At 34.4% G+C, this 23,962-nt stretch overlaps 1 protein-coding gene and 1 pseudogene across 2 annotated transcripts; one reads left to right on the top strand and one right to left on the bottom strand.

The window, feature by feature from the left end:
- Positions 1-392: 392 nt before the first annotated feature.
- Positions 393-7,031, bottom strand: LOC114269013 (histone acetyltransferase GCN5-like). The gene is made up of 5 exons (XM_082866159.1): positions 6,609-7,031; positions 6,505-6,533; positions 6,111-6,192; positions 5,825-5,905; positions 393-859 (listed from the first exon to the last, which is right to left on the bottom strand). Exons 1-5 carry the CDS (start codon positions 6,641-6,643, stop codon positions 826-828), a joined length of 261 nt encoding a protein of 86 aa, XP_082722285.1. The 5' UTR covers positions 6,644-7,031; the 3' UTR covers positions 393-825.
- A 6,114-nt stretch (positions 7,032-13,145) lies between these two features.
- LOC145789485 (protein MID1-COMPLEMENTING ACTIVITY 1-like) lies at positions 13,146-18,748 on the top strand (annotated as a pseudogene). The gene is made up of 8 exons (XR_014327468.1): positions 13,146-13,506; positions 13,697-13,779; positions 14,354-14,495; positions 15,310-15,728; positions 15,973-16,057; positions 16,382-16,453; positions 17,761-17,867; positions 18,488-18,748. The product of XR_014327468.1 is annotated as a protein MID1-COMPLEMENTING ACTIVITY 1-like (transcript).
- Positions 18,749-23,962: the final 5,214 nt, after the last annotated feature.

The raw sequence follows: 23,962 nt of genomic DNA, 5'->3' as shown, positions 1-23,962 counted from the left end.
AAAAAAAGAGAAAACATCACTTTTAGCGACGATTTAAGATGCCTTCGCTAATTTTTTTAGAGATGATAGTTGCGTCACTAAAAGTATTTTTAGCGACGGTCTAAAACATCGCAAAAAATAGAATTAAATTAATCTCGTATGCACAACAGCTTAAACTGTCGCTAATAAAATATAAGAAACTAATGATTACATTAGCAACGGTTTACTACTGTCGCAAAAAAAATTATTTTTATAAAATAAATATATATTTTATTAATTCATTTCTTGTACAAATTATTAATATTTTCTACAATAAAATACATCCACATCCACACACATCCACAATCACATTTACAAAATCATATATACAAATAATAATATATATGTCTTGTAACAATACAATGTCAACCAAACATTCATTACAAAAATATATAAAACATCTTCCAACAATACTAATAATTTTTTATAATTCAAGAACTCAAATTTATATCTAAAACAAAATAAAAGTATCGACAGTACAAATAAATAAATAAATAAAAACATATATATTATAGCTTGTTTTAGTAAGATATCATCACGTACTCAAAAGAGTAGCATCTTCAAAAAGAAACAAAAAAAATATATAACTATTTATAATATAATTAATTTCAAACTTACAAAAAATGTAAAACATTTTATATTTATTTCAAAGAAATAAATAAATAAATAAGATTGGAACATATACATAAATCGAGCACCAGACAACAAATCTTCCAACAGCTTCTCCAACTATTCTTAGATCTCGGAATGGTGCTTTCCAAACGAGCATTCAAATTTTTCGCTTTTAAGACAAAGATTTTGCAATATTCAAGCCCAATTGGAACTCCATAAGCAATTCATGCTAGTAAACATGAAACGGATGTGAGATTATTAACAACAAAAAGGCAATATAGGTGACACAAAACAAAGAACAAATAATCAATATCAAGAGGCCGAGTCCTGTATTTTCCGACAAGTCATTTGAGCCTAATTAGTCATCTGTGTCAAGTTTCATTGACACCCAACTTCAATTGGCCATTTTAGTGTGTTAACCGGCTCGAAAAAGAGTTTCTAAGAGACAAGTTTTCACAAATAGGAATTTGGCTCTAGATTCAAAACTGGAACAGATTTCGAGTTCCATCTTTTCATACAAGTCATTTGTGCCTAGTTAGTCAAGTGTGTCAAGTTTCGTTGACATCCGATGCCATTTGACTATTTTAGTGTCAACCGGTTCAAAAAAAGAGTTTCTAAAGGATAAGTTTTCACAAACAGAAATTAGGCTTTAGATTAAAAATCGGGAATTAATTTTGAGTCTCGTCCTTTCTTACAAGTCATTTGTGCCTAGCTAGTCACGTATGTCAAGTTTTGTTGACAACCGATGCCGTTTGAACATTTTATAAAAAAGAGTTTGTAAAAGATAAGTTTTCACAAATGGGAATTAGGCTCTAGGTTTAAAGTCGGTTTTGAGTCATGTCTTTTCCTACAAGTCACTTGTGTCGAGATAGTCGTGTGTGTCAAGTCTTTTTAACATCCGACGCCATTTGACCATTTTAGTGTGTTAACCGGTTCCAAAAAAAAATTTCTAAAGGACAAGTTTTCACAAGTAGGAATCTAGATCTAGATTCAAAACTGGGAGCCAATTTTGAGTTTCATCATTTCGTACAACTCATTTGTGCCTAATTAGTTGTGTGTCAAGTTTTGTTGACATTCGACGCCGTTTGACCATTTTAGTGTGTCAACTGGTTCCAAAAAATAGTTTTTAAGGAACTAAAAATAAGTGTACCGTCGACAATAGTGTCATTACATCCAATCATAATGAACTAAAGAACAAAAGAGCAAGAATTATTGGAAGAAAAATATATAAGATAAAATGTGAACATCATTTTTTTAAACCTTCTTCGGCATTGTCTAATCGTTTTATCCTTGAATTTTGATGCAATGATAGTCCAAAAACATATATTCCGATAAAAACCATCAATTCCATTCATATCAATACCACAAAAATGAAAATTCATTAGAAAATCTATACTTTCCGATGGTGCATCAAACTAGTTTTTCCATTCCTATGTGACAAAGTGATACCTACAAAATCCTTAACTGAACGTCAAAAGTCCATAAATGAAAATAAATAAAGTAAAACAGGTTTAAGTTTTGTAAGAATTCTAATAAGAAAGTTCTAAGAATTTTAATCAGTCCAGTTTACTGTGAAGAAAAGAAGACAAATTGTAGGTATTAGAGGAGTTAAATCGTCATCAAAAAGTCTAAGCAAGATAATAAATGTAACACTACAAAAAATTTGGCTTTTTGCGATGGCAAAATGTCATCGTAAGTACTCATAATGCCGTCTCAAATACTTTCTTGCGACGGCAACTGACTTTTAACGACGGCAAATGGAGGGTCACAACAAAAGGCGTTGCTAAAACCTTTTTTTTTTTTGCGACGGCAAAAGTTGCCTTTTGCGACAAAATTCTGGTGTCGCCAATAATATGTAAAAACTTGAGATTTTTTGCGACGATACTATTTTACCATTACTAAAAGTGTTATTTGAGACGGCAAAAAATGCCGTCGCCAAAGGGTTTTTATTGCGATGGGATACCTGCCGTTACTAAAGATTATTTGAGATAGCAAAACATGCCGTCACTAAAGATTATTTGAGATGATAAAAAATGTCGTTGCAAAAAGTTTTTGTTTCAACAAAATACTTTTGGTTCTAATGTTTTTTGAGAAAGCGCAGTGCAGTCACACCAAAAAAAAAAAAAAAAACTGCAATAAAATTATTAAAAATATGAAAATTATCTGTATTAAATGAAAAATAACTAAAAAAGAAACTAATAATTGCAAAATAATATAAAAATTTCAGTATAAAAATAACAATTCATTCATAATAAAAATATTCTTACATTCATAACAACATATAAGCAAAATTACCCCACTACATAATGTTGCATAATACAAATATGATGTTTAAATACATAATATTGTTCACAATTCAAAATAACATAAATCAACAAAAAAAGTTTTCCTCATGATTTTTCCGTGCGTAACAAAAACAAAAGTTAGTCTCATTCCTCACACACCTGCACTCCACAAAAAGCAAACTCCTACTCAAGAAATATCTGAAAACTAAAAATAAAAATAATCAATGAAAATATAATTATATGTTAATATTTTAATTATAAAAAAACATAAAAATTTAACTACTATATAATTACAAAGATAATTAAGTAACTAATTTTGGCTAGACAGAAATCCGGCTCTAACTCCCAAACCGGAAACCCGATTCGAGTCTCGTCTTCTCCCACAAGTCTCTCGTGCCTAGGCAGTCATGTGTGCCAAATTTCGTGCTATTCCGACGCCGTTTGGTGATTTTGGGGCGTCAACACCTTGAATTCAAGTTTTTTAATAAATTAGTTTGCCTAGAGTGAAATCCGGCTCTAACTCCCAAACCGGGAACACGATTCGAGTCTCGTTTTCTCCCACAAGTCTCTCGTGCCTAGGCGGTCGTGTGTGCCAAGTTTCTTACTATTCCGATGCCGTTTGGTGATTTTGGGGCGTCAACACCTCGAATTCAAATTTCTTAAAAAACTAGTTTGCCTAGAGCGAAATCCGGCTCTAACTCCCAAACCGGGAATCCGATTCGAGTCCCGTCTTCTCCTACAAGTCTCTCGTGCCTAGGCAGTCATGTGTGCCAAGTTTCGTGTTATTCTGATGCCGTTTGGTAATTTTGGGGCATCAACACTTCAAATTCAAGTTTCCTAAGGAACAAGTTTGCCTAAAGCGAAATCTAGCTTTAACTCCCAAATCGGGAACCCGATTCGAGCCCCGCCTTCCCCCACAACTCTCTCGTGCCTAGGCGGTCGTGTGTGCCAAGTTTCGTGCTATTCCGACACCGTTTGGGGATTTTGGGGCATCAACACCTCGAATTCAAATTTCTTAAGGAACTAGTTTGTTTAGAGGGAAATCCGGCTCTAACTCCCAAACCAGGAACCCGATTTGAGCCCGGTCTTCTCCCACATGTCTCTTGTGCCTAGGCAGTCGTGTGTGCCAAGTTTCGTGCTATTCCGACGCCGTTTGGTGATTTTGGAACGTCAACACCTCAAGTTCAAGTTTCTTAAGGAACTAGTTTGCCTAGAGCGAAATCCAGCTCTAACTCCCAAACCGGGAACCCGATTTGAACCCCGTCTTCTCCCACAAGTCTCTTGTGCCAAGGCGGTCGTGTCTGCCAAGTTTCGTGCTATTCCAACACCGTTTGGGGATTTTGGGGTGTCAGCACCTCGAATTCAAGTTTCTTAAGAAACTAGTTTGCCTAGTGCGAAATCCGGCTCTAACTCCCAAACCAGGAACCCAATTTGAGCCCCGTCTTCTCCCACAAGTCTCTCGTGCCTAAGCGGTTGTGTGTGCCAAGTCTCATGCTATTCCGACGCCGTTTGGTGATTTTGGGGCGTCAACACCTTGAATTCAAGTTTCTTAAGGAATTAGTTTGCCTATAGTGAAATCTAGCTCTAACTCCCAAACTGGGAACTCGATTCGAGTCCCGTCTTCTCCCACAAGTCTCTAGTGCCTAGGTGGTCGTGTGTGCCAAGTTTCGTCGTGCCTAGATGGTCGTGTGTGCCAAGTTTTGTGCTATTCCGACGCTGTTTGGGAATTTTGGGGCGCCTACACCTCGAATTCAAGTTTCTTAAGGAACTAGTTCGCCTAGAGCGAAATCCGACTCTAACTCCCAAACCAGGAACCCGATTCGAGTCCTTTCTTCTCCCACAAGTCTCTTGTGCCTAGGCGGTCGTGTGTGCCATGTTTCGTGCTATTCCGATGCCGTTCGGTGATTTTGGAGCGTCGACATCTTGAATTCAAGTTTCTTAAGCAACTAGTTTGCCTAGAGCGAAATCCAGCTCTAACTCCAAAATCGGGATACCGATTCGAGTCCCGTCTTCTCCCACAAGTCTCTCGTGTCAAGGCGGTCATGTGTGCCAAGTTTCATGCTAATCCGACGCCGTTTGCTGATTTTGGGGTGTCAACACCTCAAATTCTAAGTTTTTCAAAGAACTAGTTTGCCTAAAGTGAAATCCAGCTCTAACTCCCAAACCGAGAACCCGATTCGAGTCCCGTCTTCTCCCACAAGTCTCTCGTGCCTAGGCGGTCGTGCGTGCCAAGTTTCATGCTAATCCGGCGCCGTTTGGTTATTTTGGGGGGCAACACCTCGAATTCACGAGGCAGAAAAAGAATGACATAAATGTTACTTGAAACCATTTCACTAGGCTGAATTCAATGTTAATGGTAGACATGACCTTTTACACCTTGTGTTTTGCTTCTTTGTGTGGTTAAATTCCAGCCCATATGAATAAATAAGCAAAAGCAAACCTAAAACGCACTTCTATATCTATGATGCCATGAACACATCAAAATGCTTATATTTTTTAACCACTCAAAATCTCATATTAATAGCTAAGGGAGCAATCAAGATTCAACTACCTAGTGGACACTAGTACATTGGGGTAAGTAGAAGAGTCCATGTAACTAAACTTGTATTTTTTTTTTGTCAATGTTTAAACCACTCACTCTTTTTTTTTTCCGTCTTTTTGCCTCTCACGAGGGGTGTGAAAGGGGATAAAAAAGAAAAGTATGAATATATTTACTCTTCATCAATTCTATTTCACTTAGCCATTCATTTATTATTTTTTGGGGCATAAAACAGTTTGATCATACCACAATCCATTCGAGCAACAACATAGTTTTAAGAATACTAACTACTTATTTGATAACTAGGTTTAAACATATTTCTTACTGATATAACACTTTTAAGTTTTAAGAAAGCTTTCACAAAACACACCTGTCCATTACAAGGCGAACAATGCACTCCTTAGGCATGTTAGGTAGTTGTCTAGCAAATATATTCTTCAATCCTATCAACCTGAGAGGTGGAAAAATAAAAACAAACTCCATCTTAATGCAGTGCTATCCTGGTGAATAATCAAAACTTAATAGCATATTTGGCAGTTTGTCAAATGTTAAAAAAAAATGTACCAATGTATATTAATCTGAGGAAACAAAAAAAACAAAAAAAAAAAACAAAAAAGTAGATAAAAAATGGATACTTGAGAAAGAGAAATAAATACCAAACCATATGCTCATCAATACCATCATTTGAAACACATACAAACTTGAGTCTTCCAGCTTCCTCATGACGTGGTGTAAGCACTGCAACTCAACAAAGAAAAAATACCAAACCATGTGCTCATCAATATCATCATTTCTTAGTCTATCTTTTCTAATAACACCACCCATTCATCTCAACATTTCTCATTTTAGTTTCAATAATCATTTGAACATATTGCTTCTTAGCTGCTTAAGGCCCTATACCATAAGACATAGCAGGCATTAATAGCAATTTTAAAAAATAAAATAAAATAAAAATTATTCACTCCTTCTTGATATATTCCTCCATTACATTCATATTAGTCCAATTTTAGGGGCAAATCTAACCCAAAATAACAAAAATTGTCACCTTACCCATCAAATTTTGCTCTTCATCTTCAGGCCTATTGAGTATGAAATTATATCAGTTTATCAATCCAAAATCAAAATTAGGAAAAATTGGGAGAGAATACTCATACCCCAACGAGAGGGAAAGCAATGAGAATGAAAACATGCTACGGAGGCTTCACAGCTGGCTTCGGAAGCAAGTAGGAACAAGCTGCGGCAGCGATAAACAGAGCCGTGGCACAGCAGCATAGCTCCAAGTGTTCCCGCAAGAAGTCCGCTAAATCGGTCCACCTAATCGTTTCGGCGAATCGAAGAAACGCTTCTTGTGCCCTAGTCAGCTTGGCATGGCCACCGTAATCCTACTGATGATGGTGATGGTGATGGTGATGGTGATGGTGGTTGTTACCGTGGTGATGATCATGATGGTGGTGGTGAGGATCGGTGGCTTTGGCGAGACAATGGAAGTGGCAGAGATGAGTGAGAGAATGAGGGGAGAGGTAGAGAGTCGAGCGTGAAAAGAAAGAGAGGGAAAACGAAATCACGGAGAAAGGGTTTTGTGGGAAATTCGAACATTGGGAAATTTGGGAGTTTGGTCGATTTTCTTTTAAAAAATGTATTTTAAAATTTTTAAAAATTGTTTAATTTCGATTTTTTTAATTTAATTTTTTGAAAATTGAGTTTTTTAATTTTTTTATATTTTTTATTTTTAGTGAATTTTTAAAATTTTAAGTAATTTTTAATTTTTATATTTTTAGATGCATCTTACTTAGATATATTTGTCCAAAAAATTTTAAAAACCAATAAATGCACAAGAATACGATTTAATCACAGATATTATATTTTTAAAGTGTATTTATGTGTGGTGTATTTAAAATTAAAAAAAAATGCTTAGAATATTAAAAAAAAGTAGTGAAAACATAAAAAAAAAAAAAGACACATAATAAAAATTTTCAATTTCCAAAAAAATAAATACTGAAAATCTAAACCAAACAAGCTGATCATATCCTTCGTAAAATTATATAATATTGACAAGTATAGTAGTTTTGATGTTTTTAAATTTTTCATGAAACTAATTTTTAGTCTTTAAAAAATAAATTTGAATCAAATTTCAAAGGAGGCGATAGTAATGGTGAAGGTGGTGGATAAGAGGTGATGATGGTGGTGATGGCGAAGGAGATTAGTGGTGAAGTTGTGGTAATGGTAAAGATGATGGAGTGGCAATGGTAGAGGAAAGGTAATGGTAGTAGTAGTGGTAGTAGTGGTGGTAGTGGTAATGGAATGGTGGCGATGGTGGTAGTAATAGTGGTCATAGAGGTGGAGTGGCAATAGCGGTGGTAGTAGAGTGACATTTGCAGTAGTGGTAAAGGTGGTCGAGGAGATGGGTAGTGAGAGAGAGAGAGAGAGATGAGTGAGAGATAGATAGAGAAGAGAGATAGAAAGAGACAGAGAGAGAGAGACAAAGTGGTCGCTAAAAATGCATTTTCTTGTAGTAGATCGATAAATTGAGAGAGAGTTCGATGAATAGAGAAGAGAGAATGGAGAAAGTGAGCAAGGCGAACGCAGTGGGGGTGAGAGAGAGAGAGAGAGTGACAGACAAACAGACAGGCAGACAAAGAGAGAAAGAAAGAGAGAGAGAGAATAGTGATGAACAAGAGAGAAAGAGAGAGACAGAGAGAGAGAGACAAAAAAAAGATAGAGAAACAAAAGATGAGTGAGAGATAGACAAAGAAAGAGAAAGAGAACGAAAAAAGATGAATGAGAGAAAGACACGACGAGAAGAGAGATGAGAGAGAGAGATAGAGAGATGAGTGATGAACGAGACAGACAGAAAGAGAAGAGAAGAGAAATGAAAGAGATAAAGATAAGAAAGATGAGAAAGATAGAGATAAGAGAGATAAGCGAGAGACACCGAGAGAAAGAAATAGAGAGAGAGACAAACAGACAGACAGAAAAGAGTGATGAGTGAGAGAGAGAAAGAGAATATAGAGAGAGAGAGAGAAAGAGACAAAGAGAGAGAGACAAATAGAGCAAAAAGAGATAAACGAGAGAGGGACAGAGAGAGATGGACGAGAGACATAGAGAGAAAGAGAGACAGATAGAAAAGAGTAATGAGTGAGAGAGAGAAAGAGAAGAGAGACAGAGATAGAGATACAAAGAGAAAGAGAGAGACAGACAGACAAAAAAGAGTGATGAGTGAGAGAGAGAAAGAAAGAAAAGAGAGACAGAGATAGAGACACAGAGAGACAGACAGACAAAGAAGAGTGATGAGTGAGAGAGAGAAAGAGAAGAGAGACAGAGACAGAGATAGAGATAAAGAGATAAGAAGATGAAAAAATGGGTGAAAAGAGAAATGTTATATCAAAAGAGTAAGACGACGTCGTTTTATTTATTTATTTATTTATTTTTTGTGACAAAAAAATACCGTTGCATTTATTTAAACCATTTTGTGACTATATATATATGAAGTTGTCTCAAATCCACAATATATATATATATATATTAACTTTTTTTTTTTTTGCAACGACACCTATTACAGTCACAAAAAACTCTTCTTTTTTTTTTTGTGATTGCAGCTGGTGCTGTCGCAAAAACTCTATTTTTTGCGACTGCAATCTCTGCCGTCGCAAATACTGTATTTCTTTTTTTGCGACAGCAATTTCTACAGTCTCAAATACTCTCATTTTTTCGCGACAACATTTTCTGTTGTCGCAAATACTTTATTTTTTGCAACGGCAAGTTGTGCCGTCTCAAAAAGTCACATTTTTTGCGACGGCAAGTTGTGTCATCGCAAAAAAATTTTGCGACGGCAAATGTGCCGTCTCAAAAAGTTTCGTCTTTTAATCCCACTTTTCTTGTAATGTAAGATTGATGGGAGATTATATCTCAAATCGTCTTACTCTCTTGTATGGAGATTCATAAATAGATTAGCAAATTCTTATACTTGACCAAGCATTACAGTAGCTTCTGTCTCGCCAACTCCCCAGCCAACAACATGTAATCTATCTGTCATAGTTCTGTGCAAATTTGTTCCAATGACAGCATCATGGTAAAGCATGTCATCTATGTTAAACATCACTTTAAGGTATTCCAAGTTCACTTACAAACTGATGTTTCAAGTTTCAGTTGCTTGACAAGGCCATCCAACAATTGCAAATGTCACACAAAACAACTTCCTACCCATTAAAAATCTTGTTCATCAAAATAGCACTTTGTTAGCAACCAATGAGCAATGATAACATCAAGATAATAACACTATGTTCGCATCTTTTCATTTGCTTGTCAAAAGGACAAAAAAAAAATTAAAAAAAATGAAAGGAATGGAAAAAAAAAATCATTAATCCTTGTTTCTCTAACATGGAAAACAAGGAAATAAAATACGAGCAAAATGGTTGAATTATAAACTTGCTTTTGTCCACACTAGAACAGAACAGCTCATTGCATCTTCTTTTCAAGGGCTTCATTGAAATGGCATTCAAAATCTTGCAGAGAGCTCCCAAGCCTTCAAATCGATGCAAGCTTGCAGGACCTACATAGAACTAAGATCTTAGACCAAACTTTTTTTATTCAGAGGAAGCTATGTGTTTGTGTTTGAGTTAAAACCTTATTGATTCTTTGGTCTGAATCATTCTCTTGTCAAAAAAACAAGAAGGAAACATGGATCAGCTACTTCTATAGATCAGGTGGAACTAAAGGGATCCCATTACTATAGATCAGGCTGTCTTTGTTCACGAAATCATCTAATTCTATTCTTATATATCATATGAAGCACTCAATAAAATAATCCAACTAAATTCCCCATCGAGAAAAATCAACAAATAACCAAATAAAAAATTATGGAACCATTGATAAAGTATAGTACACCCATTGGAGTTTTGAGAAAATGCATTCAAATGAAAAGGCGATAATGAAGGGAAGAGAGGTATTGCAAAGTGAAGTAACCCATCTTTTTTTGCTTGCAAAAATATTAAGGGATAAATAGCAATTTAATATTTTAAAGAAATACTACCTCATCTTTTGGATTGAAGAACCACTTTATTTTGTCACAAAGTATTTTACTCAGCTCAGTAAGTCAAAAAGTTTGTCAAGACAATAAATTTGATCACTGCAAATTGGGTGAGAACCAGTGAAAGGAAAGTGGCACTCCAAGTCATTAGAGAAAGCGAGTGACAATAAATAAAATAAAACATAGAAAAATTGACAATTCACATAACATGATGAGTGAATCTATGAAACACATAGCATTAATTCACATAACATGCATCTATGAAATCAGAAATAAGATCTAGTGGCAGAGAACTTCATTTCAAGTTAACAACAGAAAACAAATTTAAAACTCAACTATTTTAATTTTCCCCCTTAAATTTATTCAATTATGCATCCTTAGAGCTGCTGAGTCCTTACAATTACAGCTTAATGGTCCACTAGTAAACTACAATTATTGATGCTAAGCTATGAATTCATGCTCAACAAAATGGATAAAACAATATTAAGTGAATACTCATGAAACTAGTATATAAAACCACAAAGGAAATCAAATGTAAATCTCAAAAGATAACTTATTAGAAGAAGAATCAGTAGAAAGTCCTCTTAAACTGATCTGCTGCATCAAGAAGTCGACTTTGGCATTGTATTTCATGCAACCGGACTCCAAGATCTAAATTCTTTCAACCAACTCCTCGTTGATTTTTCGTTGATCTTCAACCTCCCTTGTAGCAACCTTATTATCCCTCTTGAGCTGGGTATGGGCATGGGCATGGGACAGGCACAGATTTAAAGAGAAAAGTGGTAGGTGTGATAAACACAAGTTTAATTGTTAGATTTCTCATTGCCATAATGGTTAAAAATAGAACATATATATGCAGAGTATTATTGCAGTCAGTCAGTATGTTTATCAGAATAAATAATAAAGGCCATGTGAAGTGGTACAGTAAGAATTTTGTCTTTAAGAAATTAAACTAAGATAGTATTATGCTACAAGTAATCATTAATTTTAACTAAACCAAAGGAGTGAAATTGCACATGATGACTTCATTATCACTTTTAACTAAACACAAGGATTTGAATCAACACATGACAGATAGACAGATAGAGAGCAAAATGACGAAATCAAAGAGGGATTCAATGAAAGAACTCCTAGAACCAAATACTGTTGGAACAATCTTCTATGTAAAATAAATAACTTGAAACCATATCAAACAAATAAAAATAAATTACTTACAGAATTTATTTATCGAACCAAATAAGTACAAAAAGATCAAGTAGAGTGTGTGACACTCTGTCCTTAAGACAAATTCGCCCCGCTTCAGTGCTTACAGATAAATGGCGTCTATCTTCCAAGACACAATGATCTTTACACAGATTATAGTAACACTTAAAACAATCTGTACGGCGAACTAGAACTTGTGTTCTATACTCTCATAAATTTCTTCAAAAAAACTAATATGAAGAATAATGCAAAGAGAGAGCAAAACTAGATGGAAACAAGAAAATTTTTGGATCTTCAAACTGCTGGAAATGTCCTAGTATTTATAGGGCAGAACAGGTATGATTTTCAAATCGAGCAGATATGAATTCAAACAAAACAGGTGCAAAATAGTTTTAGATCTGTTGAAAACTGCTGGGTAGTTTTAAATCTGTCTGAAACTATCCGGAACTGCTGGGCAATTTTCAAACTGTTTAGAACAGTTTAAACTGTTGGAAAATGGACTAAAAATGGGCACTATTTGGACAGAAAAATTTGGCACAAAAATTAAATTAATTTCATTTAGAAATTCAAATAATTTTCCCGCAAGAATTTGAAAAAATTCAAATAAATTTTGTCCAAAAAATTAATGTTAGGACCGACCTGCCCCACAATCTACACCCGCGCCTGGCATGGCCTGGTCGGTCGGACGGATGGTGGTGGCAACGTGCGCGTGCGTGTGGTGGTTTGAGCCAAGGTTCACTTTGTCCATAACTTCTCCCTTCTACAAACTTGGGATGCCCCTTAGGGCCTAACTCAAGTATTACCACCTAGAACTTATATACACACATAAGTTCTCTTAAGTTTTCAATGTGGGACAATCCATTTCAAGGAAATCCACATTTTACTTCTTTAATTGTCCATTCCACAAACCCGAAAACGACATCAACTTTCCATTCACTCATAAATGATTTTGACGGACTGTCTTCACCGTGTGACTTGCCATGTGGTAAAGGAATACATCACCTTACCCACCCCAAAAGACATGTGGGCCCTACTCAAATTTGGGCTTAAAGTTGGCAAAAAATAAGCCTATAAAAACTATAATTCCACCAATCCCCCACATGAATAAAATTTGACGAAGAGAAAATGCAACAACATGATCTAATTACAGAGAGTACATAAATTGGAAATATTCTGCAAATGATAGGTAGCTTTTGGCTTTGAACCTTCCTTTGTGAAACACTATTGGATTTACTAGCTAATCAGTGAATATGATGTCTTGAACTGTTCAGCCATTTGTGTAAATCAAGACAATAGAGCTCACACAGCATATTACACTACTAGAAAAGGGGGCTTTTGACACGGAACTTTTCGCGACGGTATTAGCGACGACAAATGAATCCGTTGCAAAACTTTTTGCGACGGACTGATATCCGTTGCAAAAGCTACACATTTGAGACGGATAAAATGATTTGTTGCTAATAGTATTTGTTGAGACAGAAAATGGTTGTCGCTAATAAATGAGCAAAAAGACATTATCATTAGTGACGAAAACAAATGACCCGTCGCAAAAGGGTCCACCAATTGTGACAGATATTAAACCGTGGCAAAAAAAAAAAATTAAAACGACGTGGTTTTACGTTTTTGGGCATCTGTCTGTCCCTCACAAATAATACAAGCCCTAACCCTATTTGATTCTTACGCTATATCTCTCTCTTCTTGCCATTAGCGTTGCCTCACTCCGCCATCCTCCCACCGGTGTCGCCCCAGTCTGACGCCTTCATCTTCCCACCGACGATCATTTGAGGAGAAAGTGCAGCAAATCCCAATCAAAGCTATCTGAGGTTCTCTCTCTCTCTCTCTCCTTCTCTATTTATGAAAAGCTCATATAGATTTCTGTATTTTATTTGTTTGATTTAGTTTAATCGTTCACATTTGGAGATCAGGTCTTTTTTTATTCGATTCGATTTGTTGAATCCTGAATTTTATTGTGAATAGTTCAATAACTATTAGTTTTCTTTTTTGGAACCCTAGATCCTTCTTGTTGAAGCCCTAGGTCGGCAAATCTATTCTGAATCGAGTTCCTTCAAGTTGTTCTCAACCGACAGTCGAAGGAGGTGCGAATTGCAAATCTCTCTCTCTCTCTCTCTCTCTCTCTCTAATAACGAACAGAGCTATGTTCCCAATCTCTGTTATTATACATTTGGGTCCTACATTGCCCTGATTCTAAGCTACTGATCTAGACAGGTTCAGATTTGTAAGAGACTTCATTTGAGTTCTACATTGTTTGGTCTCTTAATACTTAGTTGCTTAGAACAATTTATTTTGTTTTTTGGACATTTGGACTTACTTTTTTTGATGTATTGCAAGAGATTATGAGGCTTTTATTTCTTATTTATTGCAGGTTGGTTAATTTTTTAAAAGAATTGTTATACAGAAAAGATCTAGATGGCAAACCACTTTCCCCATCTCTTCTTGTTAAGCATGCTTCCAATGTACATTTGACATATCATTAGCATTGATTTTATGTTTCTTTGTCTTCAGGAATCAAATTTTTTCTTTTTTTCTTTTTCTTTCTTCATTTGATTTACTTTGTTATATACTTGGTTTATTGTTGTCCATCTGGTAAGTTTGTTGGCTCTGAAATGTGTTGTCTCTGAAAGTATGATAATTTATCTGTATTTGGTACAGGATTCATGTGGTTCATTCTTACATTAAAGAAGAAGATGTACAAGTATCAGTTTGGCCAGTATGCATGGACACACATGATTCTTATTGTAGTCTTTGCCCAGTCCTCATTTACTATTGCCAATATTTTTTAAGGGATTTTCTGGTAGTGTGATTCCCAAGATAAATTTTCCTTATCATAATTTTTTTTTCAAAAGCTCTATTTGTATGCCATTTTTGAATTGTTTTGCGATTCCTTGTTACACCGTCATACATACATTTCGTCATCCCACTTCTCTATTTTTCTTAATCCAGTAATATAGTACGTTACAAGCGCAACAATGTAAGTTGTGGAGAAAATGGATGGAACCAAGAGTTAAGCTTTGGTACTTTAGCTTTGCTGTGATATATGGTCATGCTAGCCAGCAGTGACAAGTATTTGCTATTTTTTTCCCTTTTCCCATTTGTTCCCTTCCATGACCACCATATTATTTTTTGTTCTTCACAGTGGCAGTTCTTGTAACTGCAATTTCTGGGTTCTAATATTTGTTTGGACTTCTTGAAAAAGATGGCTTATATTTTTTATTTTGTTGATTCAATCGTGGATTATATTGCTATATTGTTACACACACAGTCAACTCTACTAGACTTGGTGGCCAAAATATTCAATGGAACCTAGATTTTGTTTATTTATTTATTTTGGGTAATGGAACCTGGATATAATGTGCATGTTTATTTTGGGTTGATGGAACCTGAATGTCCTGTTTACTGTTAGTTGTAATTTGCTTTAGGATGTATATGTTAATTTGTCAATATATAGGAATCATGAATCATTGTAATAGATATCAATAAACATCAATGTGGTGAAGTGGAGGTAGGTGAAGTGGAGTGTGTAGTGGAGTAGGTGAAGGTAAAGATGGGAAATTCTAACAATAACCCTTTTCTAAGTTTTTTAATCTTCAGTTCCCTCAAATTGGCAGGAAAAATTGGAGCATATTGAAATGGATCAGCGAGAATACACAATAGATGATGAGGGTAGAAAGGTGCAAGACGTGATCCTCAGACCAGATCCCTTGAATAATGACACCATGGTCTTGAAGAAAACTCTATCTTGTTCTTACCCAAACTTGCCCTTTAATGAGGCACTTCAAAAAGAAAATGAAAAGCTTTAGTTAGAACTACAACGCTCACAAGCCAATTTGGATGTGGGCGAATGCAAAGTAATTCAGCATCTGATTGACGTCACAGAGGTTATTGCTGCAAATTCTCAGTCTGAGAAGAGTTCGCCCAGGAGAAATTCCAAAAAGGTGGAGCCAAACTATTCTGATGTTAATGATGATAAGGAACATTTATATGATGAAAGTTGTGCTAACAAAAGTGCGAGTCACTCAACTTTGAGGTTTTTTTCTCTTCTGTATAGGATGGTGAATTTAAATTCTAGTTTCTTAAAATACACCTTCTATAGTGTCAAATGACTTGTCTTGGCTCATTGCTATCATTGTTTGAAATATGTACTTATCAGAAAACAGTGTATTGACTCTATTATGTAATTTACTATAACAAGAAGGCTTATTAACTAGAGCCTGCTCAAATTTGTGGCTCAGTTGCATGATATGGGATATTTCTTTGTAAATTCTGTGCAGAAATACTTCTTCAGTTTCATCAGTTTCACATTAGGATGGCAATGGCATTCAGATTTTCTTGGCTGTTGTTCCGAACCTCTTTTGTGTATGTTCTATCGCAACGCTTAATATTCTACTACGTAAAGGGGAATTGTGTTTATTTGTTTTTTCACTTTTTAATTTTTTTATACAAGGTTTGTTTTTCTTCCTCGTGTACTTATTGTTCTTCTCCCCTTCTAGGAGCTATTCAATAACTGAGTAGCAACCATGAGCTATTTCCTTATTGCCTTTCAAGTGCATCTTTTTTTTTTGTTTTTTTGCTATAATTGTGCCAAATGCTTGATGCACATGATTGTCCTTTTTCAAGTTACTGAGGTGTTGGTCTTTATGTCCCTTAATGTATTCTAAGCAGTTTGTCTGTACCTGGCAGGAATTAAAACTTTCTTCTACCCTTGTGGGACATTTTCAAAGATTGCTACTGTGGCGACCAACAAGCACATGTGTGAGTGGTTATCTTATTGTTCAAAATTTCTTGTCAACTTTTATTACCTTCTGACTACATCTAACTGGGATTAGAATTTGCATGCTTCTACTAAATATGCTTTTATATCTATGCATTTCTTGCAGTGAATTGTTAATTTCTTGGTTTCATTCAAAACTTTGATGGTGTAGACCGTAAGAGTATTCTTCAGATTTGTAAATTTCATGTGTTCATATATATATATGTGTGTGTGTGTGTGTGTGTGTGTGTGTCAAATGTATGTATGAGCTGTTGTATACTGTAGACTAGTTAAATGCTATTTTCATTTTCAAATATTGCCTAAGTTAAACATTGCAGTGATGATCTTACTTTAATGAATATGAGGTGCCTATTGCTTTTGTTTGATTGAATACTATGCAAGGTAGATGGTGCATGAGCAGTGAGGCACATCTTGGCAGGGCGGAACCAAAAAATCTTTTGATATCATATGTAGTGCAGAAGGAAATACTCTTAAGGTTCTCATGTTATACGTGATTACCTAGATAGCCCCTGCATAACCCTCCTTGCTTCTTCCCATGCATCTTGGAGTCTATTGGGGGTGTTTGTTTCAGCTTTTCAGAGCCAACTTATGACTTTTAGCTTTGAAAAAGTTATTTTGGACTGTTTGGTTAAACTTATTTCAAACAGCTTCTGATTCTAACAGCTTATTTTAACTCAAAAAAGTTGATTCTGAGAAGCTGCTCACCCCTTATTTCTGATTATCAGCTTCTGCTGTGGACATGTTAATTTATGGTTATACTCTTAAATTTTTTTATTTTTTATTTTTTTAAAAATAGAAAAAGACTCAAATGGACTATAGATTATTATTATTATTTTTTATGAGAAATGTAGACAAACAAAAAATAAAAATTAATTGAAAAAGTTATTTCAGAGCTTATTTAACAAACACTACTCAACAACTTAAATCTATAATCCAACAGCTATACTAAACAGATTAACAACTTCTGATTAAAGTCATAATTTATAATCTGTTAAGTTATAATATATAAGCTGTTTTTAACAGCTACACTAAACGGGGCCATTATTTGCAATTTTTTAATTCTTTATTGTTTTAATGGAGGATGTATCACAATTGGGTTTGTGGAGTTATACGTATAAGTGTACTAGTCTTTGAGAATCATTTTTCAGGCTACAGATGATTCTATCTGAAAGAATTACTTCTTTTCTTCTTTTAGCTTCAATTGGCACGTTGCAATGCTTTTCAAATTTCGTTCATGATTTTGGGCCATACGGAAGCTTACACAGAAACTTGTTGTCTTAATCATCAGCTTCGGCAGAAGCGTGCAATGAATTAATGGATTATTCATTGATTTTATCGTGCTGTTGCTATACTTGCTACATCAAAAGGAAGCTTCACAAGATGATGAATATCAAGGTAACCTCTCTATGCTGTTGTTGCACCATAATATCTTTATGTGAACACACTAAAAAAAAGAGGAAGAAAAGTTTACTCTATGCATGCTGCTTGCACCTTATGTCATAATTTAGATTGAGTTAAAAGTTGCCTTTATTCACAGTGCCAGTTTTAGATCAATGTTGTGTGCATTTAACCAAAAAACTGGCAAGATGACCATTTGATTAAATTTACTTGAGATATTTCTTGAGTTTCCCAATGAAATAATCGTGCTAATTCAGATCGTTCAAAGTCAATTTTCAATTTGTATTATATTATAGTTACAGTTTATTTATATGTGGGCCCTCAATGTCTTTTACACACAAGCCAAAGTGTACATAAGGTAGGAAGTTACTAGTGGTGAAGTATAGGATTCAAGAATTCCAGACTTCTTACAGCTAGTTTCATAGGATTCAAGAATTCCTGACTTCTTACAGCTAGTTTTAATGTTGTTCTAATTTCCACAAATATTTTACTTCTTATCACGTCTTTCTTTAGCAGGGAGGATTTGTTGATGAGTTGCTGCTGTGCCCTTGTCGCCTAAAACAAACAGAAGTTCCCTTTAATTATGTTGTAAATAATGATTTTTTTTTTTTGGGCAGATACAACCCTTTTGAGTACGTGATATCTTCGCATATCGATATTGGAACTTAACTATTGATATCAAAACAAACTATAACATATATGTTTTTTTTATTTGTATTGTCGATACTTTTGTTTTGTTTTAGATAGAAAAATTTGAGTTTTTGAATATAAAAAATTATTAGTATTGTTGGAGGATGTTTTATATATTTTTGTAAAGAATATTTGATTGACAATTGTTACAGGGTGCATATATATTATTTTTGCTATGATTTTATGAATGTGGATGTGGATGTGGACGTATTTTATTTTAGAAAATATTAATAATTTGTATAGAGAATGAATTAACAAAATATATATTGATTTTATGAAAATAATTGTATTGCGACAATAATAAACCGTCGCTAATGTTATCATTATTTTCTTACATTTTATTAGTGACGGGTTAAACTGTCGCATATGCATGTTAGTTCAAATTTTTAGCCACGGTTTAAATTATCGTAAATATGATATTAATTTAATTCTACTTTTTCTTGTGACGTTTTAGACCATTGCTAATAGTACTTTTTGCGACGTCAAAAACCGTCGTTAAAAAAGTTTTGGCGACGGCAACCAACATCGTCATTAAAAGTGAAGTTCGTTCCTTTTTTTTTTTTTTTGTCAGGTTAAACCGTCGCAAAAACCATTGATTAGCTGTCGCTACAAGAAAGCGACGGTTTGTAACCGTCGCAAATACTTTTTGTCACACCCCCTTTCGCCAACCCTCATTTCCCGTCGCTGCTTCGTCGCAAAAAGTCTTTTGCGATGGTGTGTGGACTTTTTGCGACGTTTGAGACTGTCGCAAAAGGTCTGGTTTTTAGTAGTGTTACCATGCACAGTTTAGTTCTCACTATTGTATTCATTCTGACCCTGAACAACCTGGTCTTTCATGAGTGCTCTAGAAAATTGTAGCCCTTTACAAATCTCATAAAACCGGCCCAGTTCACACTTATATAGGTGATTCTTATGAAGAGTATCCTACCATACTCCACTAGGTATTCCTAGATATAAGAATTATTAAAAGCATTACTTAACCTAAAACGCCGCAGATATCACTATTTTATCATAGAAATGGGTAGGAGTTTGATTCTCCAGTGATCCTTATGAGTCATACACAACTCGATTGTCCTTTGAACCTAGATCTTGGGATCTCCAGTCAACTATGTTGGGTTGCTATTGTGGTAATTCTTATTTAATAGGCCTAAGTCTCATTCCTCTCGATGAATTTTCAACTAACTCTCTTGCTAACCCTTTGGTTAGTGGATCTGCTATGTTGTCTTTAGACTTCACATATTCAATGAAAATAATTTCATTAGAGAGTAGTTGTCTCACGGTGTTATATCAACGACGAATGTGTCGTGACTTACCGTTATACTTATGATTCTATGCTTTACCTATTATTGATTGACTATCACAATGTATGCATATAGCAAGTATCAATTTTGGCTACATTGGAATATCTTCAAGGAAATGACGAAGCAATTTTGCTTCTTTCCCAACTTTGTCTAAAGCTATAAATTTTGATTCCATAGTAGACTTAGCAATGCAAGTATATTTGGAAGATTTTCAAGATACAGTCGACCCACTAAGAGTAAAGACATACCCACTGGTAGATTTTGAGTCTTTAGTATCCAATATCTAGTTTTTGTCACAGTATCCTTTAAGTACTGCTAGATATCTAGTATAATTAGCCCAATATTATGAGTAAATCGGAGATATCTTAGAACCCTTGCGATTGCTTTCCAATAATCTACTCCTAGATTACTCGTATATTATATCTACTTAATTTACTTACTGCATAAGCTATATCCAGGCGAGTGCAGTTTATCAAGTAAACCAAACTTCTAATAATTTGAGCATACTCTAATTGAGAAATACTTTCTTGTATATTTTTAGAAAGAAACAAATTAACATCCACAGGTGTTCTAACAAGATAATCATCATCTTTATTGAATTTGTCAAGTATTTTCTCAATGTAATGTGATTGTAACAAAGTATATCCTTTTGATATTTTGGTAATTTTCATACCAAAAATTACATCTCCTCATGTCAAAATGTTTATTCAACATTTTCTTGGTAGTTTTAATCATGTCATTATTACTACCTATGATGAGCATATCATCCACAAAAAGACATACTACTACATAACCTTTGTCTGTATTTTTAATATAAACACATTTGTCACATTTATTAATTTTAAAACTATTTCACATCATTGTCTTGTCAAATTTCTCATGCCATTGCTTTGACACTTGTTTTAAACCATATAATGATTTAACCAATTTACATACTTTCTTTTCTTTTCCTGGAATAGAAAATCCTTCTGATTGTTCCATGTAAATTTTTTTATTTAACTCACTATTTAAGAAATATGTTCTCACATCCATTCGATGAATTTCTAGATTGTTCAAAGATGCAATGGCAATCAGCATTCTAATGGATGCTATTCTAGTAACTGGTGAGTATGTGTCAAAATAATCTAGACCTTTTTTTTGTCTATATCCTTCAATCACAAATCTTGCCTTATATTTGTCAATTGATCTATCTGCTTTCATTTTTTTTTTTTGAAAATCCACTTGTACCCAAGAGGTTTACAACCTGGTGGCCAATCCACCAATTCTCAAGTGTGATTTTGAAAGATGGATTCAACTTCACTATTTACAACCTCTTTCCATAAAGGAGCTTCAGGACTGGACATAACTTCTTCAAAAGTTAAAGGCTCATTTTCTAACAAAAATGTTAAAAAAATCTGGATCAAAAGATTTTGAGGTTCTAGCACGTTTACTACGCCCCTCTTCCTCATTTTGATCTCTCTCTTATTGTTGTACTTGATCTTGACTAGTAATAGCATCATAAGATCTTTTGTTAGTACTAGTCTCTTGTCCAGTCTTATTTGGACATATATGTTCACAGAATGATGCATTCTGAGATTCAATAATAGTATTTACATACATTTTAGAATGTTTTGACTTATGAATCAAAAATCGATATGCACTACTATTCTTGACATAACCAATGAATATACAATCAATAGTTTTAGGATCTATCTTAGTCTTTTTAAGATTAGAAATAGTCACTTTAGTTAAACACCCCCACACTTTTAAGTGTTTGTAAGATTGTACTCTCTCATGCCACATTTCATAGAGTGTTTGATTCACTTTCTTTCGGGGTACTTTATTAAGAATATAATTAGCAGAAAGTATTGTTTCCCCCCACAAGTTCTGAGGTAATGTAGAACTTATTAACATGACATTCATCATTTCTTTTAAAGTCTTATTTTTCCTTTCAGCAATTCCATTTTGCTGAGGTGAGTAAAGAGCGGTGGTTTAATGAATTATTCCATGTTTTTTACAAAATTCACCAAAAGGTGATTCATATTCACCACCTCTATCACTTCTTAGTTTTTTACTCTTCTTACCAAGTTGATTTTCAACTTTATTTTATATTGAATAAAAGTTTCCAAAGTTTCATCATTGGTTCGAATTAAATAAACATAAATATATCTAGTATAGTCATCTATGAAAGTAATAAAATATTTTTTCCCACCTCTAGTTTGAGTTGATTTAAAATCACAAATGTCACTATGAATTAATTCAAGTAGCTCCGTACTTCTTTCAATTGAATGAAAAAGACTTTTGGTTAATTTTGCCTCAACACAAATTTCACATTTATGATTTAAATCAATATCAAATTTAGGTAAACATTCCATATTAATTAATCTACACAAAGATCCATAATTAACATGTCATAGTCTACCATGCCACAAATTTGAACACTCAAGCAAGTAAAAAGAAGATGTATTATTATTAATAACAGAAGGTACAATAGTCATTACATTTATTTTGAAAAAGTCATCAGACATGTAACCTTTTTCCTACATACATCCCATTCTTAGTAAGTACAAATTTATCACTCTCAAACACTAGCCTAAAACCATTTTTACTCAATAGAGATTTGGAGACTAGATTCTTACGAATGTCCAGTACATGCAGCACATTGTTGAGAGCGAGTTCCTTTCCAGATGTCATCTTTAGAATAATCTTTCATTGTCCTTCAATTTTAGAAGTCGAGGAGTTGCTCATAAAAAAGTATTCGTCGTTGTCCACCACAGAATAAGATGTGAACATCTTTTTGTCGGCACGGATGTGGTGAGTAACACTAGTGTCCACCCACAATTCTTTAGGATTTTCGACAATGTTTGCCTTGGAAACAACTGCAAAAAGATTTATGTCATCTACACCATTGAAAATTTTGTCCACTTCGATCATATTGACTTGAGCAGGCTTCTTGCTTAATCTTCCTTTACCTTTGTGCTTGCTATGGCAATCTTTGGCTCAATGTTCCTCTTTGTCACAGATGTAACACTTATCATTGAACTTGTACTTCTTAGTTTTCCCTCCTTTAGAGCCTTGTGCAGAACTTTCTCCAGAATACTTTCGTTCTTTACTTTTGGAGCATCTTCCACCACATTTCCCCTAGACTTCATTAGATGCTTACCAGCTCGCTTCTCAGAATTGCAGTTGTCCTCCTCAATCCTTAAACGTACAATCAATTCCTCCAAAGTCATTTTTTTGCGCTTATATTTGAGGTAGTTCTTGAATTCCTTCCAGCTTTGTGGTAATTTTTCAATTAAGGCAGCAACTTGGAAGGATTCACTAAGAGACATGCTTTCTGCATGCATGTCATGCAAAATGAGTTGAAGATCTTGAACTTGGCTGATCACAATCTTAGAATCAACAATCACAAAATCCAAGAATTTGCCAACCGCAAATTTCTTTGAGCCAGCATCTTCTGTTTTGTACTTTTTCTCCAAAGACTCCCAAAGTTCCTTTGTCGTCTTGATAGGGCTGTAGACGTTGTACAATATGTTATCAAGTCCCTTCAAGATGTAGTTCCGACAAAGGAAATCAGCATGTTTCCAAGCATTGACCGCAATAACCACTTGCCTGTCGGTTTCATCCTCTTTCAAAGTAGGAGCATTCTCATGGAGAAAACGTGCCAGGTTGAGAATAGTAAAATAGAACAGCATTTTCTGTTGCCATTTTTTAAAATCAGTTTCTAAGAACTTTTTTGGCTTTTCACCATGGTTGACTGGCATAGTCACAACAGGAGAAGGGATTGCAGCAATTGCAATCACCATACCAGTACTAGTTTGAGCATTAATTTCAGTAACCATGAATTCTAAATTATAAAAAAAAATATAATTATAATTTTATATTACACAGAAAATTTAAACCATAAATACAAAATTTAATTTTGTAAAAATAAAAGAAACAAGAACTGTTACTTTTATTTCCAATTAATTTGAAAATAAAATAAAATTTTATTTAAACAAATTAATTCCATACATAAAAAAATATTTTTGTAACACTTCAAAAATTAAAATACTGAAATGGAATTTTAATTAATGAAAACTCAGAAATTATTTCTAAAAACCAAAATTAATTTCTGACCAA

Source organism: Camellia sinensis, chromosome 4 (genome assembly GCF_055761805.1).
Source record: "Camellia sinensis isolate YWXY chromosome 4, ASM5576180v1, whole genome shotgun sequence".
Lineage (NCBI taxonomy): Eukaryota > Viridiplantae > Streptophyta > Magnoliopsida > Ericales > Theaceae > Camellia > Camellia sinensis.
Note: the sequence above shows the minus strand (reverse complement) of the source record. Positions and strands in the feature narration are given on the sequence as shown.